Source organism: Aedes aegypti, chromosome 3 (genome assembly GCF_002204515.2).
Source record: "Aedes aegypti strain LVP_AGWG chromosome 3, AaegL5.0 Primary Assembly, whole genome shotgun sequence".
In the NCBI taxonomy this organism is placed as follows: Eukaryota; Metazoa; Arthropoda; class Insecta; order Diptera; family Culicidae; genus Aedes; species Aedes aegypti.
The window spans coordinates 162961982-162985105 of record NC_035109.1 but is presented as its reverse complement, the minus strand read 5'-3'; the positions used below and the strand labels follow the sequence as shown (position 1 = coordinate 162985105).

Genomic DNA, 23124 nt, shown 5'->3' with positions numbered 1-23124 from the left:
GTTGATGTTGAAGCCGGAGTGTGACGCCTCTTGACACAGGATAGTTCCAGCTTTGTTAATCTTGACACAGTTCCAAGACAGGGTGTCTACTCGTTTAGCTAAATGAAATTCCCTGATATTTCCAGGTTTTTTCCAGGTTTTATAAACATAATTCCAGGTTCAAGAAATACTGTAATTTTATATGTCTAAAACAAATTAATGAACGGAACTTTCAAGTGCATCAGTATGTGTCTTCTTGAAAGTATTTTGTGTACATATTATGTACCATTCATTTCCATCGGTCGTTTGGATAACTTAGATAGCTTCATGGGCGCTAAATTAAACTTTATTTGGATATGTGGCAATATATCTACAATCTAAATTAACACAAATAATTCGTAAAACTTTTGGATCCCGGATCCATTTTTTTATGATAGAAACACGGATTATCAAGCCCCTGGGTAATCGCGTTCGACCGTATAATATTTGACTGTGGTAATATGATTAAATTATAAATGTTTGCATTTCATTCGAAAAAGTTCTAAATTAGTCATGATTGTTACGAAATTTCGAATTGATTGTTGTTCAAGTTCCAGTTTACTTTTCGAAATTTTTTTCTGATGTTAAATATTTTCCAATAATTTAAAAAATGAATGAGTTTCTTGAAAATATGAAATTTAGAAACCTCTTTCCAGTAAAAAAGAGATTAAAAAGTAATTAAAAAGAGACCGAAAAGTGACAAAACAGTAATCAAAAACCGAAACCTAACAGGAATCAGGACAAAATAGTTTAATCAGACCAGACATTTCTTTGAAAATATGTTTAAAACTTTGTTTTTTTCAAATATTTTATTTGCGACATTACGACGACATACCAGCACATCTGGTATATGCCAGTAAAGGACAAACATTCATTGATGTATTACGAAGACATTACGAAAGGGATGGATTCATATCTATATTTAAAATATTCACTCTCCAAAAATTCCAAAGAATTCCTCCAAAAATTTTGTTTTTTATATCTCAAAATAGAACCAAAATTTTCCCAAACATTATCACAAAAAATACCACAAGGCTTTCATCAGAAATTCCTTCAGATATTTTTTGTGAAAAAACCCTTAGTCCTCGAGGGTCCGGTGATTCACCAATTAGTTTTTTCTAGAACATCCTCCAATGTTGTAATATTCAACTAGAAACTTCTCCAGATGCCTCCAAGGATTTCTCAGGATTTTCTACAAAATTGTTCTTTAGAATTTTTATAAGATTTTGACTACAAATTTCTCTGAGGATACCTTGCGGCTAGGATTTCTTCCTTGCGGATTGCGGCTAGGATTTCTTCTCGGAAATTCTTTTATTAATTCTAAGATATTTCTCAAGGAAGTTTTCAAAACCTTTTTCTCAAGCATTCTTCCAGGAGTTTTCACCAAGGAAATTTGAATGTAATTTCCCAGAAAGCTGAGAATTAAAAAAAAATCCTTGACGTAAATTTATGGGTATCTTCTGTTACAGTTACTTATGTAATTTCTTAGGCCACCCTTGATTAAAGAAGATTTTCAGGAAGACTTACTCTTTAAGAACTTTTAGAAGATTTCCAAGATTATTGCTACGATAATAAAAAAAATAATTGCGCAGGATCTCCTGGAACACTGGACGAAATTACTAGAAAATTGTGTAGTAATAATCATTCCTACAGTCGAAGCATTTCATAGAAAAAATTGCTGTGATGTTAAATTGTGTGGAACCTTAAAAGAACTTTTCAATATTCCATGAGGATTTTTTGAGAAATTCATTGAAAAATGTTTGGATGAACTCCAGTGATCCTTGGATGAAATGCTGGAGAAATTCCTAGAAAAAAAACTCTAAAGAAACTTAATAATGAAACACAGGTCGAATTGAGGAAATTATTTGAAATGTTCTCAATATATTGACTCGACTCGAATAACCCCTCGAGGAGCTTTTGGATCTATTCTTTGGAATAACCGTAGACGAAATGGCGTTGAAATTCTTGTCATGTTTTATTGGGAGAAATTCTGTGGGAAACTTTGGATATCTCTTTGATTAACGACTGTAGAATTCGGTTGGATAGTTAGTGAAAAAATATCTGGAGGAAGTCCTAAGATAGTCTTTGTTCAAAGTATTGCCTGAGAAAAATTTCTAGAGGTATTAACGTTGAAATGTTTAAGGATTTCCTGAAGCAAATTATGGAGGAACTCCTGTAAGCATCCTATGAAAAAAATGCTGAAGCAATTTTTTGAAGAATTCATAATAAAATCTTTAGGGGACGGACCTGGTGTAGTGGTAAGAACACACGCCTCTCACGCCAAGGACCCTGGGATCGAATCCCATCCCCGAGATAGTCACTAAAAAATTCAGTGACGACTTCCTTCGGAAGGGAAGTAAAGCTGTTGGTCCCGAGATGAACTAGCCCAGGGCTAAAAATCTCGTTAATAAAGATAGAAAAAAAAAAAAAAAAAAATCTTTGGAGAAACCACAAGGATATTTCCTGAGGCTGTTCTCGAGAAATACGAGAAGAAATTTTGCATCTCAGTTATCTGCAAGCAAGATAAGGAAAGAAAAGAGACTTTAGATACTATTTTGGTTAAAATAGAGACTTCAGACACCTTTTATCAAAAATAGAGACTTTTTAGAGACTGTATATAAAAAGAAACCTGCTACCAGCCCTAGATATGTTAATCCTTTACCGAATAAATTTAGATACATTAAAAACATCAATCATGTTTTGATAAGCTGATGAAATTTCATACTCGATAGAATTCTCACTGAACAGCTCATATAGTTTTTGGAGAGCGGCGCAGCCGAATTTTTTTCGAATGAAGATAGATTTCTGGCAATTAATGATAGCTCTGGGTTATAACGCAAAAATCCTTTGTCGTGAACATATTATATCATGAATTACTGCTTCAAAATAATTTCCCTGATTGTGATCGAAATTCCCTGAGAATTCCAGGTTTTTTCCAGGTTGAATAAAATTCCCTGATAATTCCAGGTTTTCCAGGTTTTTCCAGGTAGTAGACACCCTGCAAGAACGATGTCTGGCGTTTAAATCCCCAATGACCAAATACGGTGAGTTTTGCGTGACCAAAGAGCGGATTTCACGTCGAAACTGGGACCACTCAGAGGCCCGACGCGTACCAGGGAAGTATGCAGCGATTATGCGTATTTCATTATTACCAGTCGTTGAGATGGTAACTCCTGTAGCCTCGATTTTTTTGGTCGAGATATTCAGCTGCTTGAAAACCAATCCTTTACGCACAGCTCACGGCATAAAAAATTAACAAATATAGTACACCGTGCGCACAGCTATTAGTACACCTCCTCCTCTGCCGCCTTCATCACTTGATGGCCGATCGAGACGAACACAGGAGAAATTTGGATGAAGGAATGCAGTATTTGGGCGCAACCAGGTTTTGGTGACGATAGCTACATCTATGCCATGACGTTGTACAAAGTCGAAAAATTCTAGCAATTTGCTGTGAACGGATCTTCCGTTCCAATTAACTACGCGTAGGCAGGGTGGGCTAGCCATTATACACGTATTTGATAATTAGCTCGGATAGAGCTAGAAATTGTTACTTCTTAGAACGGCAGCCTAGCAACCGATGAAAAAGGTCCCTCGCCAGGCGAAGAAACTCGGTGATGGAAAAAAGATCCGCACGTCGCTCTGGTTGGCCGGAACCTTGCAGTACTTGCGAGAAAGAAAGTCCTTCAGCGACGCTAGGATTGTTCAAACGACTTTGAACGCTGGAATTGATCCTAGGGAGAGAGGTCAGAGGTGTTCGGCATCGTAGTTTTCTTGGAAGCACGCTGACGATTTTCTTCGAGTTGCTTCAGCCGGCTGGGACAACCTCGGAAGTTGGCTGTGTGATTACCACTGCAGTTTGCGCACCTTGAGGTTGGCCTTCACCGGGAGCTTGCAGTTTGCTGTGAGATGTTTCTCCCCGCGTTTGACACAGGATGAAGAGATGTTACAAAAGCGCATTCCATGGCCGTGTTGAACAGAGTCTTAACACCTTGCAGCTCCGAAAGCTTGGTAGATCTTTTCTCGAAACAAATCAGATACAACACAGTTAATTCGGGATCATTTTGCTTGCGAGAGAAAATTCTAACATCTAACGGGCACACTGCATTGAGCAACAATTCCTCCTTCAGCTCTGCCAAATCATACAGCGCGAGACCCGAGAGTATGAATCGTACGGTTGGTGCGATGGAGTGTTAGTGAAAAACTCCGAGTTGGAGTCTTGCAGCACCTTGATGACGGCATTGAAGACGTTCTCGTCCGTCGCATTAAGCTGCGTGCCAGCTTTCAGTTGGTAACCGGACTGCGGGATATCGGCCAGATTCATCAGCTCGCGAGAGTGTTTGGTTCCTTTGTTTGCTTACGATTGTGGTTATCGACGGAGTTTTATCGTAATCACGGCGAATGATTATGTTGGATTGCGAACTTTGCACATTATTGCGCGGAATATTACGGCCCGAGGCGTGATTATCCACTTTATTGGCACGAAGTAATTTAATCGGCGAAAAAATAAGCGAAATCAACGAAAAACAACGCATCAATTGCTTTGACAGCTCTAAACTGGAACTTTTTTATTAAAGCATATGATACGATGATTGGAATACCTACTGAGAACTTTCTCATTATTTTTCTATATATGAATAAACCAATGTGTGACTTTAATGGAAACATTTATTATGCTTGATATAAATTAGTTAATTTTCTACAGTGCCGTTCATTCAACTTGAATTCAGAACATCAAACTGATAGTTGAAGACATTCCAACAACAGTTGGGAGAAAGTGGAAATGCAAAGGCGCCAAAAAATAATCAAACATACTTTAATTGAGCATCCTACTCGGCGATTAAGCAAGGATTAGTTGTATCAATATTGAACAAATATTTATAGTTGAAGTATCCACTGAATACACTTGCATCATATGTGATAAGTATGATTTAATAATATGCTCTGCGGGGATTGTTCTGCCACGAAGGATAAAATGATTAACAAACTATAAAATATTGAGAAAAAGCAAATAATTGATTTGGACTTACCAATGGATTTGGTCGAAAACGGTATGCCAGCATCATGCGTTTACGATAAGCATCGTATTCATTATCATCCACTTCCGGATTATCGGCAGAAATTGTACCTAACCCTTGATTACTATCACGTTGCGATGCTCTGACAAAACAAAAATATAGAATTAGAAACTGCATGCGTCGTTTAATTATAATACAAACTTGTTAATTGGCTCGACTATTCCGCTTCCATCAGCACCCAAGCCTTGTCCGTCCTTCCATCCCAGCTTTTGCAACATTTGAAATCCAACGTTATCCTCCTTTAACTTGTATTCTTTATAATCGCTCAGATTAGGTTGACGACTATTCTTTTGTGCTTCGTATTTTTCCATGAATTTACGTAATTCTTCCGGGGGCAAAAAGTCGCCAATATGATGCTTCCCCTCTGACTTTTTAGTCAACTCATTTGCCCATAGTTGGGTAGCTTCCATTTCTTGTGAACGCAACTTATGCTCCCATGTACCTCCGATTGTATCTTCATCAGAATCATACTCGTATTTGAATTTACCACTCGCAGCTAATCTGTCGATTTCTTGCCTTTTCCTGAGCATATCTTGGTAGAGCAGATTAATCTTGTAGTGATCTTCTGCCTTTTTCCAATCCTCTTCCGAAAGATTGGTGCTACCAAAATTCTGTCGCACATAAGCCAACAGAGCGGGATCGGTACGCTGTACGTTAGTCAATTTGGAGGGAGCAGTGCTTGGTTTAGACGGACCAGGCGTTTGGGGAACAGAGGGCATAGTTGCACTGCTCGAATTGGCAACAGCTGGTGAATGTTGTGTTGTCGTCGAAGACCCAACCTGATCGCCCCAACGACTTTTACGACGTCGCGTGTTCTTATCAGTATCATCTTGAACAACGGCTTGTCGATTGACTTCATGGCGAGAAACAGTTTTACCTCTCAGATCAGGATCCGATGAACTGTACTCACCTCTGGAATTAGTAGAAACAATTTTTGCTTGCTCAAGTTTAAATTTTTTGTATTCCTCAAAACTTGGCATGCAATCATTCGTTCGTTGGAACTTGTTCATCAGGTTTTCGAACTCATCTCGTAGCAAAAAGTCTTCCAATCTAGGCGAACCTGAACGCTCATAGAACTTAGTTATTTCATTAATCCACAACAACACAGCCTCCATTTTATTCGCATTAAGTCGCTTATCTTCTTCGAAGTCTTCTCGCAAATCGTTGTTCCCACTCATCAATCTATTGCTTGCAAATCTCTCATGTGCCTGAATCTTACTGGACATATCTTCGTAAAGCAAACGAATTCTGAAATGCTCCTCTGCTCTTTTCCAACTTTCTGGACTTACTTCAACGGTATCAAAACTTTGGAAAACAAATTGCAAAAATCCAGGATTGGATCTAGAATTCTGCTGCTGGATTTGTCCACTATAAGCGTTAGAGGAGAGTTCGGAAATTGTGATCGCACTGCTATCTTTGCATTCACTAGCATTACTGGGTTCTTCAGCTCCTTCTATTTGGTCTCCCCATCGTGACTTTTTACGGTGTTTCTGACGAGCGGTCCTGCCTCCACTATTTCCAGAAGATTTGTCGCTCATCACCTCTTGCTTTCCGTCAGACGATTCATTGAACTGATCATCGGAATCACTTGTACTATCTTCACGCATATTTCCTGCATTCATAGTTTTGTGCTTGAGGTTTTTCAAATTTCTCTTGCGAGCTTCACGAACATATTCAGTATCGGAATCCGTTTCCGTCGTGGACTTATCGTCGTAGAAGTGTCGTTCATCGCCATAGTAATTAGGCTGCATTTGGATTGGAACATCTTCGCGCTGAGGATGAACCCCGAATGCATGAGGATCCTCATCAACTTGAGTGTCGTCGAGTACATCTGCCGGATCATATTTGGAATCGTCCATGGAAGGTTCTGTTTTATCAGTTTTAAAAGATTGGGCAGCTGGTAGGGCATGCTCGATGCCGGCCGTCTTAAAAAGCCTTGCGACAATCATGTGTCGATAGTTTCTGTAAGCCTCTGACTGTTTGTCAAATAAGAACCTATGCATAACGAAAAGAAGGCAGGATATATCGTGAAAGTAATAAATGTTATCAAACACTATAAAGAACACAATACAGGTGAGAAGTTGAAAATACTCAGAAAGTCATTCACATCGATCCGCTGGATGATAGTTTCGATTGTTTTGGGTTGCCGAATAATTATGCCCAGGACTATTGATTGCTGATTCTAGTTCCGATAAAAAAAAGTTCAGTAGAGTTAATTTAATTGTTGGTTTATATAATGAGAAACTTTTCAGTGTGATCCGAGAATTTGTATGCAGCAAATACGTTTCAACATGATAAAATGTCTCCATTGCAACAGTAGTTTTGATACCAGTTTATCACAAAACGAGCAGCCTCAAAACAATCGAAACAATGTCCATGTCACAGCGCAGAGTGTGTCACGATGAGTTTACGGTTCAGCACACTGTTGTCTCTCTTAGCGTAGTTTCTGCCGTGCTTTATAGGTTTCATTATGAAAGAACAAGGGTAGAAATATATGTATATAAGTAATAACATTTACCAAAGCGATGGATGCAACTCATTTTTACGTGAACTTAATTTTTCTTCATAAACATCACCGATATCGGCAACCAATTCAACTAACTCTTCAACTGTTGTTGGTAATATATCATTCTCTGAAAATACTATACAAAAATTATAACTAAAAGAACAAATGCTTTTGTTATGTTATGTGTGATAAAATACAACTGATAGAATGGACTTTTAGAATTTAGGAATATTTTTCATTTCGTTGTGCATATTTTTCGGGCGAGGTGAAATAATGGTGCATTGCGGCTGTCCATAAGTTACGTTAACTTTTTATTATTTTTATTTGATGTTTTATAGTGACCAGGGTTCTGAATTTTCGTATCAATGATGCGAAATCTACGATTTTTCGCACGTAAGGAGAATGCTTTTGTTCGCTTCCTCGCGTGAACATCTTTTATCGCTCACACTAATTTTTCATGGAGCTACCGATGGAGGATAACCGAAAATCACTCCACTCTGTGGATAATTTGTTTTTCACTCCATTATATTTTCGCTCACCAACTGCTCCCGAGAATTATCACTGTGTGGATAAACAAAAACTAGTGCCGGCGAAGGGATTCGAACCTAGAACATTGCTAAAAACAACCGCGGTGCGTGCACGCTAACCATGCTACCACACCAACTTGACGAAAGGAGTGGTTAATTTGGTGCATAAAAGCAACTGCTGCTCGTGGCGATGGATACAGGAAAAGTTCTCCATGGATCGGAGAGAGAGAAAACAAACTTCTCACAGCTGCGGAAATGTGCAATTATCTATTTTCGCTTTGTTTTGTGGACGGATAAAATTGCAAGGCAGCTGATCGCTGAAAATTGCTGTGAGGGATAAATCCATTATCGTAAGAGTGATTGAGAATTCGGAAGCCTGATAGTGACTTTTTGCATTGGTGAGTAAGCTACTCAGTAACGTGAACTTTTTGGAAAGATGAAGGACAAAAACATTTTTGAACAGATCGTAAGCTCCATTGCATAGAATTGCGGTTTTCAGATCTCAAGAGCACTAATGATTCCTTGATACTAAATGAGGATTCATCTTGACTCGTCTACTCGATATATTTTGAAAAGAAATCGACCATACTAAAGTGTTTTGGTACCAAAATATTTAAACGTTTGAAGAGTCTTTAATGGCTTTGCCATAATACAGTCAACGTTCCATAACTCGATATTGAAGAGACAGTTACAGAACATAAAATCAGTGTAGGGGGATACGGGGCAGTATGGACACCCTAAGGAATTTGCCTATTTTGACTGTAAAAACATGAATATTATACTGTTTTTTATGTGCAGTCTACTTTTTAAAGTTCTTGAGCATTTGTTAAACATGGTTACATAATCAGGAAAAAAATATTTTGTTTTCAAAAAAAGGTTTAAAAAAGCTTATATTTGGTAGTCGCCATCAAGCTAACGGGGCAAAGTGGACACCCCCATGGGGCAGTATGGACACCTCAATGTTTATAGGAAAATTGTGCTGCGATCGTTCTCAAAACCTCGGATAATGAAGTACATATTCAGGAAACCATAGTGACAGGTCACTGTGCCACTGAAAATATGATTAACCCCTCTACCGGCAGCTTCATTTTTTACCGCAAAATAAACATTCAAATCGTTATAACTTTTTTGTTTTTCAATATTTTTGCACCATTTTTTCACAAGTTCTCAAACAACTCTTCTTGTTTAGGAATCCGTGTCGATATTAATTATTGGTGATCTGGTTTTAAAGATATTCCAATGTTCCTTGGGGAACCGACATTTTCCATATAAAATGTCTTTGGCGGCCATTTTGTTTTTGATCAATTAATCAAAAAAAAAAATAAATGTGGGCTATATAATGCCAGGTAATATGAAGCTTCTCTTAAAAAATCATACAAATCGGTTCAGTATTCTTGAAGATATCTGAAAATTACGATATGATGTTTTTTGAAGTTTTTAAGATCTTTATTTGGCCAGCGTGGTTCCAGAAACCTAATGGGTCATTACTTAAAGACGGCTGCACCAAATTGCTTCATTTTTTCACAACATACTCTCATTAATGTATTGTTCCGAAGAGTGAATATCCGAATACGATTAAAATTCTGTAGCCTGAGAAATTTACGAGGGGATCTAGTTACGGGTCGGTCCCCCAAGGAATTTTGGAATATCTTCAAAACCAGATGACCAATGATCAATATCGACACAGATCCTAAAACTAGAAGAGTTTTTTGAGAGCTTGTGAAAAAATGGTGCAAAAGTTTTGAAAAACAAAAAAGTTATAACGATTTGAATTTGAATTTTGCGGTAAAATATGAAGCTGCCGGTAGAGGGGTTAAAATCAATTTACGACATTTTTCGTAGAGATGCTTTCAATATTGCCTCCAGGTTAGTTTTAATCAAGAATTGACGATTTTCAACCGATTTGTGGTTCCACTTCATAATTATTGCATTGAATGCTAAATATTTTTGGATAATTTTGTGTTTGAAGTTATATTTCTTCCTCTTTGAAGTGCCAGCTCTACTTTGCCACCCGGTGTCCATATTGCCCCAACAGTATAAGAAATTTCCATATAAGTTTTTCAATGTCTTAAAGTACCAGAAAAAAATCTACTATATTTTTGAATATAGCATAAATAATTGAAGATTCAATCCAGAGCTACATTATCGGTCAACTTGCAGTCATTTGCTTCTGAAACCTTATTCAGTGATGTGTGAATGTTATAACACAGACAAACAGACGTAACACTTAGAACAAATTTCAATCAAAATCATAGTCACGGAGACATGTACGCCCAATGCTAAAATCCTTGTGTTTGGCCGATGGGCCAACAGATGGCGGTAGTGTGTAAACGTCAAACACGAACAAAACCGATGCGAGCGCTGCGGGTGGTGGATTAGCCACCTACAATATATTTGAATTGACCGTTGAAAAGGTCAATGGATATCAATGAGAGTGTGACGTCTGTTTGTCTGTGGTTATAATTTTCGAACCAAATAAAATCATGCTCAATTTTTCGATTTAAAATCAATGTTTTGAACATTTTTTCTGAAATTTTAGTGGATAGTTTACTCTTCCGATAGTCAACTGAAATATTGTTTGCATTGAAAGTGTAAAAGTATTCGCCTATAGTGGTTATCACGCCCAATGGTATGGGTGCCCTAGTGTAGATGTAGTTGTAAACCTTAGAGGAAAACAATATGCACTCAGTCTCGGAAAACACCCAGAATCCGGGTATAAATTTTTCAAATTGGATAATATTTCCATATGCATTTTGATGAGTCTGGAAAGCGTGTGCAAGTTTCTTTGAGGAAAACAAAAACAAACTGTGTATGACGAGCGTGTGCTAGTCTACGTGTGTTCAAATGTCACTAAGCTCTATGTAAAGATACAGGGGGCACAGACAAACAGACGTAACACTGACGAAATTTCCATCGACCACTCATTTAACGATCATTGCAAATTCGCTATGTTACAAATCTCACAACCAGAGGCGCGCGCATCGTTTTTCTTTGCGTTTGACGTTTCACACTACCGCCATCTGCCGGTCTTGTTGCACGAAACACCTTGTCGTGCAACATGCTCACTAGATGATGATGGTGTAAACTGGGCGATGGATTTTGAAGAAATTTGTTCTAAGTGTTACGTGTGTTTGTCTGTGCAGGGGGTGTCCATACTGCCCCCGGTACCCCTAACTGAGATTCTGAGACTATCGAGTTAGACATTAAAATCAACGTTTACTATGGTTCTCCAACTCGATCTCGAGATACGGAATGTCGAGTAAGGGAGAGTTGATAGTACTAATTACTTGGTACAAGTGTAGGTGAAAAAAATGTGAAATTTTAAATTTTACTGAAAACTATTTTTAGGCAAGTGAGGACTGCTAGCAACGAAGTGTATAAAAAATAGGACCTTTAGAGGGCCAATCTCTGAAAACAGAGATTGAATAGGACCCAATAAGAGAACAAACAGGGACCAAAAAATAGTCCTCAGAGAATATGAACAAACAACTCTTAGAGGGTATTCCTAAGAATTTCTTTGGAGATTCAACGTAGCATTACGCCAAAAATGCAATGATGTAATTAAGATATTTGCTCATTTCTATTTTATATATTACTCTACAGATTTCTTCAGTATTCCTTTTAGTGAATCTTTAACGAACTTCCTAAAGAATTTCTCCAAGAATGAAACAGACAATTTCCCAAATATAGAGAGAATTTGTCCAGAAATTGTTACAGGGAAGTTTCCAAGAAATTGCCATTGACAATAATCCCTGAAGAAAAGTGTGTATAAAATGGTCGGAATAATTGAAATATTATTTATTAATGCGAAACTTTAAATGAAATTTTGGTGAATCCATGTGATATTACTTAAACGGTTACTCCAGACTTGTTTGGAAGAGCTGCAGGAGTAATACGTAGATGAAATGATGGTGTAACTTCAAGATAGATTTATGGAGGGTATTTATAATGAATCAATGATCGAAATTATTGTGGAATTCCTGGAAGAGTTCTCAAGAGATTTCGTGTAATAATTTATGGAAGAAGTTTGGAGCAATTCCGTAGAGGAATTCATATTAAAATGAAAAATGACTAAGGAATAACTGAAAAAATCAGCGTAGGAACCCCTTGGAGGAATTCCTGGAAAAACCTTCAACGAATTTCTCCAATGGTCTAGAATAAACCCTTGAGGATTTTTTTTAAAGAACTCCTGTAGGAATCATTGGAAGATCTGCTAGAGTAAGTACTGGAAAAATCGGTGGAAACCTGGAATTGGTAAGAAACAAATCTTTAAAGGGAATCCTGGACTAGCATTTCAGTAAACTTTCAAAACAATCCCTGGGGAAATTCCTGCTTAGATATTTTAATTAGAGACCAAGTCTCTAGGGGCCCAGATAGCCGGTAAACACGCAGCTATTCAGCAAGACCAAGCTAAGAGTCGTGGGTCCGAATCCCACGGGTCGAGGAATTTTTCTAGTTGAAAACTCTCTCGACTTCCTTGGGCATAAAGTATCATCGTACCTGCCACACGATATACACGTGTAAAAATAACCAATCAGCTCAAAAGGCTCCCAGCTTATTACTGTAGAAGTGCTCATAAAAACACTACGCTGAGAAGCAGGCTCTGTCCCAGCTAGGGCGTAACGCCAGGAAAAAGAAGTTCAAAAAAAACCTGCAACCAGCTCTGTATTCAGAATAACAAAGCAAGAATTCAGTAGATGAATCTCTGAAGGAAATACTAACAGATTCACTGGGGGTCGCAAATTGTTCAGATAGAGAGGATTCGATTTATAAAAGCTATGAGTAAAACGTTTCGTTACACGTTCCAAGTCCATTCCACAGCAATTCTATCACGTAAAATAAGCTACGGGTTACAAACCTTTGCAGTTGGCCCCAACATCCGGTACGTTTTCAGGTGGCGCCTGTACCTGTACTTCCGCCTCTTCAGCCGCACTGGGGGCCGGCATCATCGGCAATGCTTGGACAGTTTCTATGAGGCAAACTTCCGGTATGGGCGGAGGCATCGGAGTCGGTTGGAGTAATGGCATAATTGTTGGAGCCTGGGCCATGGCATAGTAAGTGGCATACGAGATTTCCATAGGCAATGCATTTGGTATGGCCACCGAAACCGGAGGAGTTGGCGGTGCAGGAGGTGGCGGTGGCGGAGGAATAGCTACAAGAACTGGTTCTTCGGTTCTAGCTTTTTTCTCGCTGTAAAAAACAACACGAAAATTAGCAGATATGAACAAAGATCAGTATGGTCATTTAGAATCGAACAACAAATTCCCTAGTTTTGCTTGGTTTTCCCAGTGATTTATTAAAAATTTCTCCTGTACCGAAAACCATAGTGTTACGCAAAAAGACTAAAACAATAATTTATTGTGAAACTTAAGTGGTTTGATGGTGGAATCACCAATATAATTTCTGCACGGATCTCTGTAAATCTCTGTAGCAATGACTAGAATAATTCCGTACTAGAAATAGAATTTTCAGTCGCTGACACCATGATTAATTGCAAGTTGAAAAAGGGACTTCAGAGACCATTTTGGTTGAATTAAACTTTGTAGACCTTTCATTAAAAATAAAGACTAAGTTTCTAAAAAGAAACCTGCTACCAGCAATGTTAGACGACATAAATCGTAATTTCATAAATATGCGAATTTCAGATATATCCAGAAATTTTCCTGAACACCAGAACCTACGGACTGCGTCCTATATTCGAACCTTTTTGATACTTTTTGTTCAATTTGTCCAAAACCAACAATGTATCTTAAAATACTTTGTTTTTAAGCGAAAAATCTTATTTTAAGGTGAAAAACATGTAAAAATTTGAAGTTTACAATTACCTACTGGTAATAATATGAGTATAAGCAAGATATGGGGCCTTCTTTAGCCGTGTGGTTAGAGTCCGCGGCTACAAAGCAAAGCCATGCTAAAGGTGTCTGGGTTCGAATCCCGGTCGGTCCAGGACCTTTCGTAATGGAAATTTCCTTGACTTCCCTAGGCATATAGTGTCATCGTACCTGCACACGATTTACGAATGCGAAAATTGCAACTTTAGTGAAGAAAGCTCTCGGTTAATAACTGTGGAAGTGCTCATACAAACACTAAGCTGAGAAGCAGGCTCTATCCCAGTGAGGACGTAATGCCAAGAAGAAGAAGAAGATAATCAATATATATCATATAATCGAGCAAATTAATATTCAGTGAAAAACTAGACTTGAGACCATATTAACTTCAAAAAAATAAAAAAATAAAAATTTGAAATTCAAATTGGTGCGCACAACTAAGGTTGGTATAAGAAGCCATTCAATTTGAAGGGAAATTTTCCTGGTAATTTCGAATTCCCATTTCCCGTTTACCGCAATTCCCGACTGAACCCTGAACGTTAAATTTGTTGTCCAAACTTACATGTTCGATTCCGCCTCTTCTTCCGCTGGACGTTTAGCTGTCTCTTCGGTAGTTTTGGCTAATTTTTCGCTAAGTTTTTTGAAGTTCTCCAAAAATGAACCATCATTGCTGAAGGGTATCTTGAGTGCGCCCGCTTTTTCCGGCTCCTCCTCATTTTCGCTGTTGAATGCAAAAGTAATAAACATTATGTAAGTCGCCATTGATTTTACCTCGAGTCAGTACATGCAAGTTTTGGTTGACTTCAAGGTAATACAGAAAATAGCATTCCCAAACTTACCCGGTGCTATTTTTTGTCGCTTCGGCTGCAATCTGTTTGGCCATCTGCAATGTTCGCTGTTTTTCCAAAATTTGCTGCCGTTTCTGAGCGATAAGCTGCTCTTGCTTGGACATTTGCGCTATCCGATCCGTTCTAGTGTAGTTTATACGAGGCATTTTGCACTAATGCTTCCTTCCGTGGCTATTCGCAAATGGTACCTCAATTCAGTAGAACTAAAATGAACTTTTTCAACCGTTTTCAATATTGATTATTCGGAAAATATTACAATATTTTGTGCAGCAAACAAAAACGATGATGCATTACAAAATTTTCGCTACCAATATTTTACTGAACAGACGGCAGCGTTGCCAAATTCAAATCTAATCAATCCTCTTCATGACAGCTCTGTCATGGTGTTAGGGGTGTCCTAAAAAAATATCAGAGTCGATCGGATAAATCAGACTACCCAAAAAATAAGTCCTTCACACTCAGATTTGGGTAAACTGCATTTACACCGAGGGGGACGACACATCCAGATTTGTTAAGATTTCTGAATATCATCAAAAATCATTCACATTTCTAAAACAATCAAACACAGCGCACTATCTGTTCATCATCTGTGTCATCTCCATGCATCTTTTCCATCTTTTCGCATCTACTTCTTCGCTGCGCATCCTAGGACTGTCACTTGCGCATCTTTTTGTTGACACATCACCAAAACAGCAAAATGTTTCTTTGAATGGGAAAAAGCTAAATTTATCAATATTGTTGTAAGTTTCTTTCTAAATTGTTAATTAACGGTCCCAGACAGGTAACACATAGGTTGTATCCGAGGCAGTCAATAATTTGTAGGAGTACTAAATGCACTAGGTAAGTCGACTCAACCGTGTGTTTCAGTGAGGTTTTGTTTTCAATTTGGTTTTTAAACAATCTTCCAGACTCGATTTACACGCAAACAAATGTTGTTGTATAATCTACCGAATTCATGGTAGAATTAAGAACTACACCAACGATTTTCAACCGACTACAACAATCTGTTAAGTTTACTATAATCTGGTGAAAATCACTGAGCAGTGCAGTAAATTTGACTATGTCCATAGTAGCATCCACTACAAAGCATTGTATTTCAATCCATGAAGCTATGAATAGGGTCCTAAAATGTTTAATGAAATCTTGTTTTCATTTAATATTTCGAAAGAGCATGTTACTGCAACTACTTTAGAATTTTTTCCCGCTCAAATATCGGATAAATCATATTAAAACTTTAATTTAAAAATTGGATCCATAAATGAACCTTGACATTTGAGATCATGTTTGACGTTCGCTTAGTCGACAAAAATACCACAGGGGTTCAACTTTTTAACACCGGGGTTGTTCTTTTCTGACATTTCGGAAGGGACACGGAAAACAAAATACACCCAAAATTTGAGTTTAAACTAAGAGGTGTGACAAAATTTAAAAAAAAAACTTAAAAAATGTTTTTGGGCTTAAACCATCGGAAAACATTAGAAAATTGAGTAAACATATGTTTTTGACCTAAACTTATGCGTTTGGCACTAAAATTGGAACAGGGCTTTAGGACCCTATTGTAGGGTTCATGTGACTACGTTTACGGAGTACGGTCGAGTTAGTTTAACACCGCGATGGAACGACGGCAGTATGGCAAATCGGCTAAATCAGCCCAATCGGCTGATGGCCACCACAGACAAGTCCCATGAAATTTGGTCGAGGCTTGTCCGCTACGGCGCTAGATGATAGTCTCATATTCATGTTCTGCTCACATGCTCTTTTTTCGCTTAGCAGTTCAATAGGGTCCAAAAATGTTTAATGAAATCTTGTTTTCATTTAATGACACGAAAGAGCATGTTACTGTAACTACTTTAGCATTTTTTCCAGCTCAAATAACGGATATATCATATTAAAACTTTAATTTAAAAATTGGATCCATAAATGAACCTTGACACTTGAGATCATGTTTGACGTTCGCTTAATCGACAAAAATACCACAGGGGTTCAACTTTTTTACACCGGGGTTGTTCCTTTCTGACATTTCGGAAGGGACACGGAAAACAAAATACACCCAAAATTTGAGTTTAAACCAAAGGGTGTGACAAAATTTAAACAAAAAATTAAAAAATGTTTTTTGGACTTAAACCATTGGAAAACATTAGAAAATTTAGTAAACATATGTTTTTGACCTAAACTTAAGCGTTTGGCACTAAAATTGGGACAGGGCTTTAGGACCCTATTGACTGCCAATAAGCACATTTTTACTACCACGTAAGGGCCCATTCACAAATTTCATAACGCTAGAGGGGGTGGGTGGGTGTCTTAACGATGTTACGGTCCATACAAAAATTGAATAACATTCATACAAAAAGCGTTACAAGGGGGTGGGTGGGTGTCCAAAACGGCCAATTTCAGCGTTATGAAATAAACAGGCCCATGGCACGGGACGACTTTTAGCGTAGTCAACATCTCCATGTGTTTACTCAGTTTCGGGTAATTTGAATCTAGAGTGCAATCAGAATGCAAAGTTTTGTTTAATGTTTATCATCCATACTCGAGCAAGTGTCGCAATCAAATCACTGCTTGCTTGCTTGGAAGCTTGCAGGATGCCTTTTAATGTTTGCTCTCCTTCCAAAACCATCGAAATGTTGAATGTGCTTCAACTTTTTGGCACTTTATTAGCTGATTTAACAATATCAAAAATTGATAATCAAACCATAACAAACAATTAAACAAAGAAATGGTCTTTATTTTCACAGTTGTCACAACTGACAGTGGGCGATATTCATTTATCGCCCGGGACATCCTGGCTACGAAGAACACTGTGTATCGATATATGGTTGACATGGGCCTGGAAATAAATGAATGAGCCCTAATGAAAACATTAGGATTTTTATGCATCGAGCTTTTCTTATTCTATCCACAACTGACTAGGTGACTAGGCGACAGTCTTATTGACGAATGGCCACATCTTACCCTTAGTTCACATCTTACTTTCAGTTTTTTTTTATTAATGAATCATTCCTGGGAATAATTCACTCATTACGTGCGACATGTTCACCTAAAATTACCATCGTATGCCACGTATCGAATTTTAGACCCAAACTTCTTCAACATCGCTTAAATCTTTTCGGGCTATGTTAGATTCAGATTTAGTTAACAAGATCTCATGGGCACGATTTTGTTGAGTCCGATCCAGATTATTTTAAGATCACATGGTGAAATCGACTAAGTGCTTCCTTTTGAGTCCCTACCCATTTCATTTAAATTACTCAATCTTGAAATTCTACCTTCTAGGCACCATCCTAAAAATATACGGGGTTATTACAGATACTCTTTAGTAATGTCAAATTCTGTCGAAAAAGTAAATTATTTGTATGGAATTATTATATGAACATGAGAAAATTTTCGCAGCATTCTTTTACTGAATCAATCACTTTGAATCATGTTCGAGCGCGCCAAAATCCTTCCGATTGAAAATGGGTTGGCGGTGCTTAAGGTGCAACTGTTTGCTATCCATAAATGATGATCAATTTTGTAGTTTTGGGGATGTGATATCGGTTCTACCGGACATAGATGAACTGAAAGTGTATCAACATGCCTGTTGTTAGCAAGCATATGGTCCGGATAGATCCTATGATAGATCACCGAATGATCGATATGATATAAAACAGAAATATTTTCTTTTCAACGATAGTTTGAACATAGATTGTTCATGGATGCCACGATGAGTCTATCGTGTGTTACCTTAAGTTCGTTGATAAAGAAGAGGAAACAGGGTCCTAAAGCCCTGTCCCAATTTTAGTGCCAAACGCTTAAGTTTAGGTCAAAAACATATGTTTACTAAATTTTCTAATGTTTTCCAATGGTTTAAGTCCAAAAAACATTTTTTAATTTTTTGTTTAAATTTTGTCACACCCTTTGGTTTAAACTCAAATTTTGGGTGTATTTTGTTTTCCGTGTCCCTTCCGAAATGTCAGAAAGGAACAACCCCGGTGTAAAAAAGTTGAACCCCTGTGGTATTTTTGTCGATTAAGCGAACGTCAAACATGATCTCAAGTGTCAAGGTTCATTTATGGATCCAATTTTTAAATTAAAGTTTTAATATGATATATCCGTTATTTGAGCTGGAAAAAATGCTAAAGTAGTTACAGTAACATGCTCTTTCGTGTCATTAAATGAAAACAAGATTTCATTAAACATTTTTGGACCCTATTGAGCGAAGTTCTCTTTCTGAATTTCATCGGGATGCACAATATTGCAATATCCGAATGGCGAAATATTCAATCCAGATCTCTTGCGCAATGATGGTTTTGAAGACTGGTAGAAGACTTATACATAATTTCGACCAAGTAGAATCTTTCTTTAAGGCCTGTTTGCTACTGACAAGAAAAGGAATCGCCTATCTCGATGCGTGGAAAATTTCTCCCAAGAAAAGGTCAAGAAAATCACTTTTTTCTGATCGCAGTACGCAGTTGAGAAGAAATGTCACTTCAAAGGGGGCTCTCTGTAGGAAATTTCTTGACCCTTTCAGTCAAGGAATTTCTTTACTTTTCTTGAGCGAAACAGCATACTTAGCTTTAACAGTTGGCGGTCTTTGTGATACATACATTGTGTAGTTGTTTTCAGCGTGACGAAATCATAACCGTACATTTCTAGGCATACTTGGATCATTTCTATGAAAAATTTGCCCTGCTGCTTGTTGATTTTCAGTTTGTATCCCCAGATTTAACCCATCACGGGGACTTCGAAATCTAACGCTGGGTTGATTTTTTGTACTGAGCTGTTTTTTTTGCTGTTGTCAAACGAAAACAACCTAATGATAGCTATATCCAGCTTTTTACGAGCGCTGATGGCTGCCGCAAACAGTCTCGCTTTCTGGTAGGGATTAAACGATTTGACGTTTAGCTTGGGTCCGTTCAATAGAAAACGACCCAAGTCAAACGTCAAATCGACATGTCCCTACCAGAAAGCGAGCCTGTTTGCGGCAGCCATTAGCGTTTTTAAAAACCTGGATATGGCAGTTAACCCAAATTTGGGTTCTCCCACGGAAGATCCGAAATGGGTGGGTGAAACATACCCATTTTTTCTAGTAGTGTCTCACCACATTTTATGAATAAACCCGGATTACCCATTAAAGGGATCGTTCAAATATTACGTAACGCAACAGAGGGAGGGAGCGGGTTTTACATAGTGTTACGGCTCATACAAAAATTTAAAATTTTCCATCCAAAAGCTATTACGTGGGGGAGGGAGGGGAGGGCGTTACGTAATATTTGAATGAACCCAAAGCGCTTTAATTTTCACCCATTTTTCAAAAAGGTTCGCAGTTTCAAAATGGGTGAGAACTACCCATTTTGAGGATATTGTCTGTTTCATTCCCAACAAAACGCGCCGCCAACTTTTGAACAGACTGAAAAAATCGTCACCAGCAAAACCAATCGAAGGAGGTGATTTGCCTTTGTGTTGGCAAGACTGGTGAAACGTCAAATACACAGTGGTTGCTTGCCTGGCGACGATTTTGGCGACGGTTTCACCGGCGACGATTACAAATCGTCGCGTCCGATAGGGTGCAAAATTTACAATAATCAATTGAGGTTTAAAAAAAACAATAATTTTGGGATTGTTTTCGTCTCGTTTCATTCACAAATTCCATAACGCCAAAAATGTCAATTTTCTATCTAGCTTTTTACGAGCGCTAATGGTTGCTGCAAGCATGCTCACTTTCTGGTAGGGATTGGTCGATTTGACCTTGGCTTGGGTCCGCTCAATACAAACTAACCCAAGCCAAACGTCAAATCAAACGATCCCTACCAGAAAGCGAGCCTGTTTCCGGCAGCCATTAGGGCCCATTCACAAATTTCCTAACGCTGAAGGGGGTGGGTGAGTGTTGCAGCTCATACAAAATTTGTAGAGTTTCCATACAAAATGCGTTACAAAGGGGTGGGTGGGTGTCAAAAATTGTCATTTTCGGCGTTATGAAATTTGTGAATAAACCCTTAGCGCTTTCAAAAAGCTGGATACCGCATTTTGTATGAATATTTTTCAAATTTTATATGAGCTGTGACATCTTAGACACCCACCCAATTTCCTTTGCCGTTCCGCTAGCATTGCGTTTGGGCCAAAGACAAATTAAAGACCTCCATGTCCCTTGCAGTTGCCCAAAATTTTATGGCTCATAAGGTAATCTAGAATGCCGTGAAAAGTGTACTGCGATTTGTCAAACTTGAGTACCTTTTGCACTACCGAGAGACCAAATGCAGTACTAGAAGTGATACCCAATCTGAGCCCGAGTGGGACGGACCTGTTTGGGCCTCAATTGGGTCCTAAAATGTTTAATGAAATCTTGTTTTTATTTAATGACACGAAAGAGCATGTTACTGCAACTATTTTAGCAATTTTTCCCGCTCAAATAACGACTACACCATATTTAAACTTTAAATTACAAATTGGGTCCATAAATGAACCTTGACACTTTTGATCATGTTTGACGTTCGCTTAATCGACAAAAACACCACAGGGCTTTTAGTTTTAACACTGGGGTTGTTCCTATCTGACATTTTGGAAGGGACACGGAAAGCAAAATACACCCAAAATTTGAGTTTAAGCCAAGGAGTGTGACAAAATCTAAAAAAAAATGTTTTTTGGACTTGAGCAAAAGAAAAACATTAAAAAATTGAGTAAACATGTGTTTTTGGCCTAAACTTAAGCGTTTGGCATTAAAATTGGGACAGGCCTTTAGGACCCTATTTATGAGCAAGCAACATGGCTGGGCTACCGACAAGCATGTTAGAGATGGTACACAAATTATGTCACGCTAAATTTCAACTTTTTCGACAACCTTCCCCTCCCCTTTGTCACGATTTTTGTATGAGTCCTCCGAAAATTTTGTAAGGGTTGTCACGCTTGGCTTGATCCCTTCACCCCCATTAAAGCGTGACATCATTTGTGCATGACTCCTTAAGCGAAGTATACACTTCAACAGAAAAGTAATCGCCTATCTCGATGCGTGGGAAATTTCTTGCAAGAAATGATCAAGAAAAGCATTTTTCTTTGATCGCAGTACGCAGTTGAAAAGAAATGTCAATTCAAATGGAGCTCACTGTACGAAATTTCTTGACCATTTCTTGAGCAGAAATTTTTACTTTTTTTGAGCAGAACAGCATACTTAAGGTTTATTCACAAAATTCATAACGCCAAAAATCTCGCATAATCTGAGATAACGCCCTAAAAGCCATTGGTAACCACGTGTGTAGTTCGTTGTTTCTGAGCAAATTAATGAATAAGCATCCAAACAAACACCACTGGCAGGTTGAGAATGATCCTTTCTCACCATAGAGTTGTTAAATAACGTGTAAATCCATTCAAATACTCAAAAACAACGAGCTACACACGTGGTTACCAATGGCTTTTAGGGCGAGATCATAAGTTAAGCGAGAAATGATCATTTTTGATACCCACCCACCCCCTCGTAACGCTTTTTTATGTGGATATTTTACAAATTTTGTATGAGCTGTAACATTTGCAAGACACCCACCCACCCCCTTCAGCGTTATGAAATTTGTGAATGGGCCCTTAGCTTTACAGTGAATTGTAGGTATTTTACACTGTAAACTCGGCATTACCCTTTAAAAGATACGGACACCGTCTTCAGCCATTTAGCTGCACAGACTGTAACTTAACACTAGACAACGGACAAGCATGCTCCAATGGTACAGCCAGGTCCGTCACACTCGGGCTCAGATTGGGTACCACTTCTAGTACTGCATTTGGTCCCTCGGTAGTACAAAAGGTACCCAGGTTTGACAGATCGCAGTATTTTTTTCACGGCATTCTAGATTACCTTATGAGCCATAAAATTTTGGGCAACTGCAAGGGACATGGAGGTCTTTAATTTGTCTTTGGTACAGCCGAGAAACATTCCCGACGAAAAGTTTCAATGGCTGCAGCGGGAATCGAACCCACACCCCATGACACGATACGCTCATTGCCTGACGACACTAACCGCACGGCCACGAAGCCCACAAATGAGGGAAAAATACCCATTTTGTCTTGATGTATGTAAACGTCAAAATAAAGAGTACTTTCAAATTTTGAATAAAGGGTATTTTTCTCCCATTTCGAAGTTCGGAGCATTTACCCATCAAAGGGTGAAAAAATTCTTGACGTTTTTGGAATCGACCGAGCTTGATCATTCAGTCCAATAGCCGAAAATGAAAAATGATAGACCGTTGATACTCGTTGTTAAATGTAAGTATAAATTATTTATTCTGCTACTTTCTACCACTATACGTCTCACTTAATCCATAAAAATGAATATTTACAGAAAGCGCTGCTTAA

The 23124-nt window shown here is 38.2% G+C and overlaps 1 protein-coding gene across 2 annotated transcripts; it reads right to left on the bottom strand.

Annotated features, from left to right (window-relative positions):
* Nucleotides 1–4668: 4668 nt before the first annotated feature.
* Nucleotides 4669–15163, bottom strand: LOC5578440. 2 transcript variants are annotated; one of them, XM_021854631.1, is made up of 8 exons: nt 15062–15163; nt 14797–15008; nt 14520–14678; nt 12988–13319; nt 7615–7738; nt 5238–7091; nt 5049–5178; nt 4669–4976 (listed from the first exon to the last, which is right to left on the bottom strand). In XM_021854631.1, the coding sequence occupies exons 2-8, from the start codon at nt 14949–14951 to the stop codon at nt 4950–4952; spliced, it is 2781 nt and encodes a 926-aa protein (XP_021710323.1). In that variant the 5' UTR covers nt 14952–15008; nt 15062–15163; the 3' UTR covers nt 4669–4949. The 2 variants fall into 2 exon arrangements, with proteins under 2 accessions (XP_021710323.1, XP_001656957.2); XM_001656907.2 differs by having other exon boundaries at nt 14797–15139.
* Nucleotides 15164–23124: the final 7961 nt, after the last annotated feature.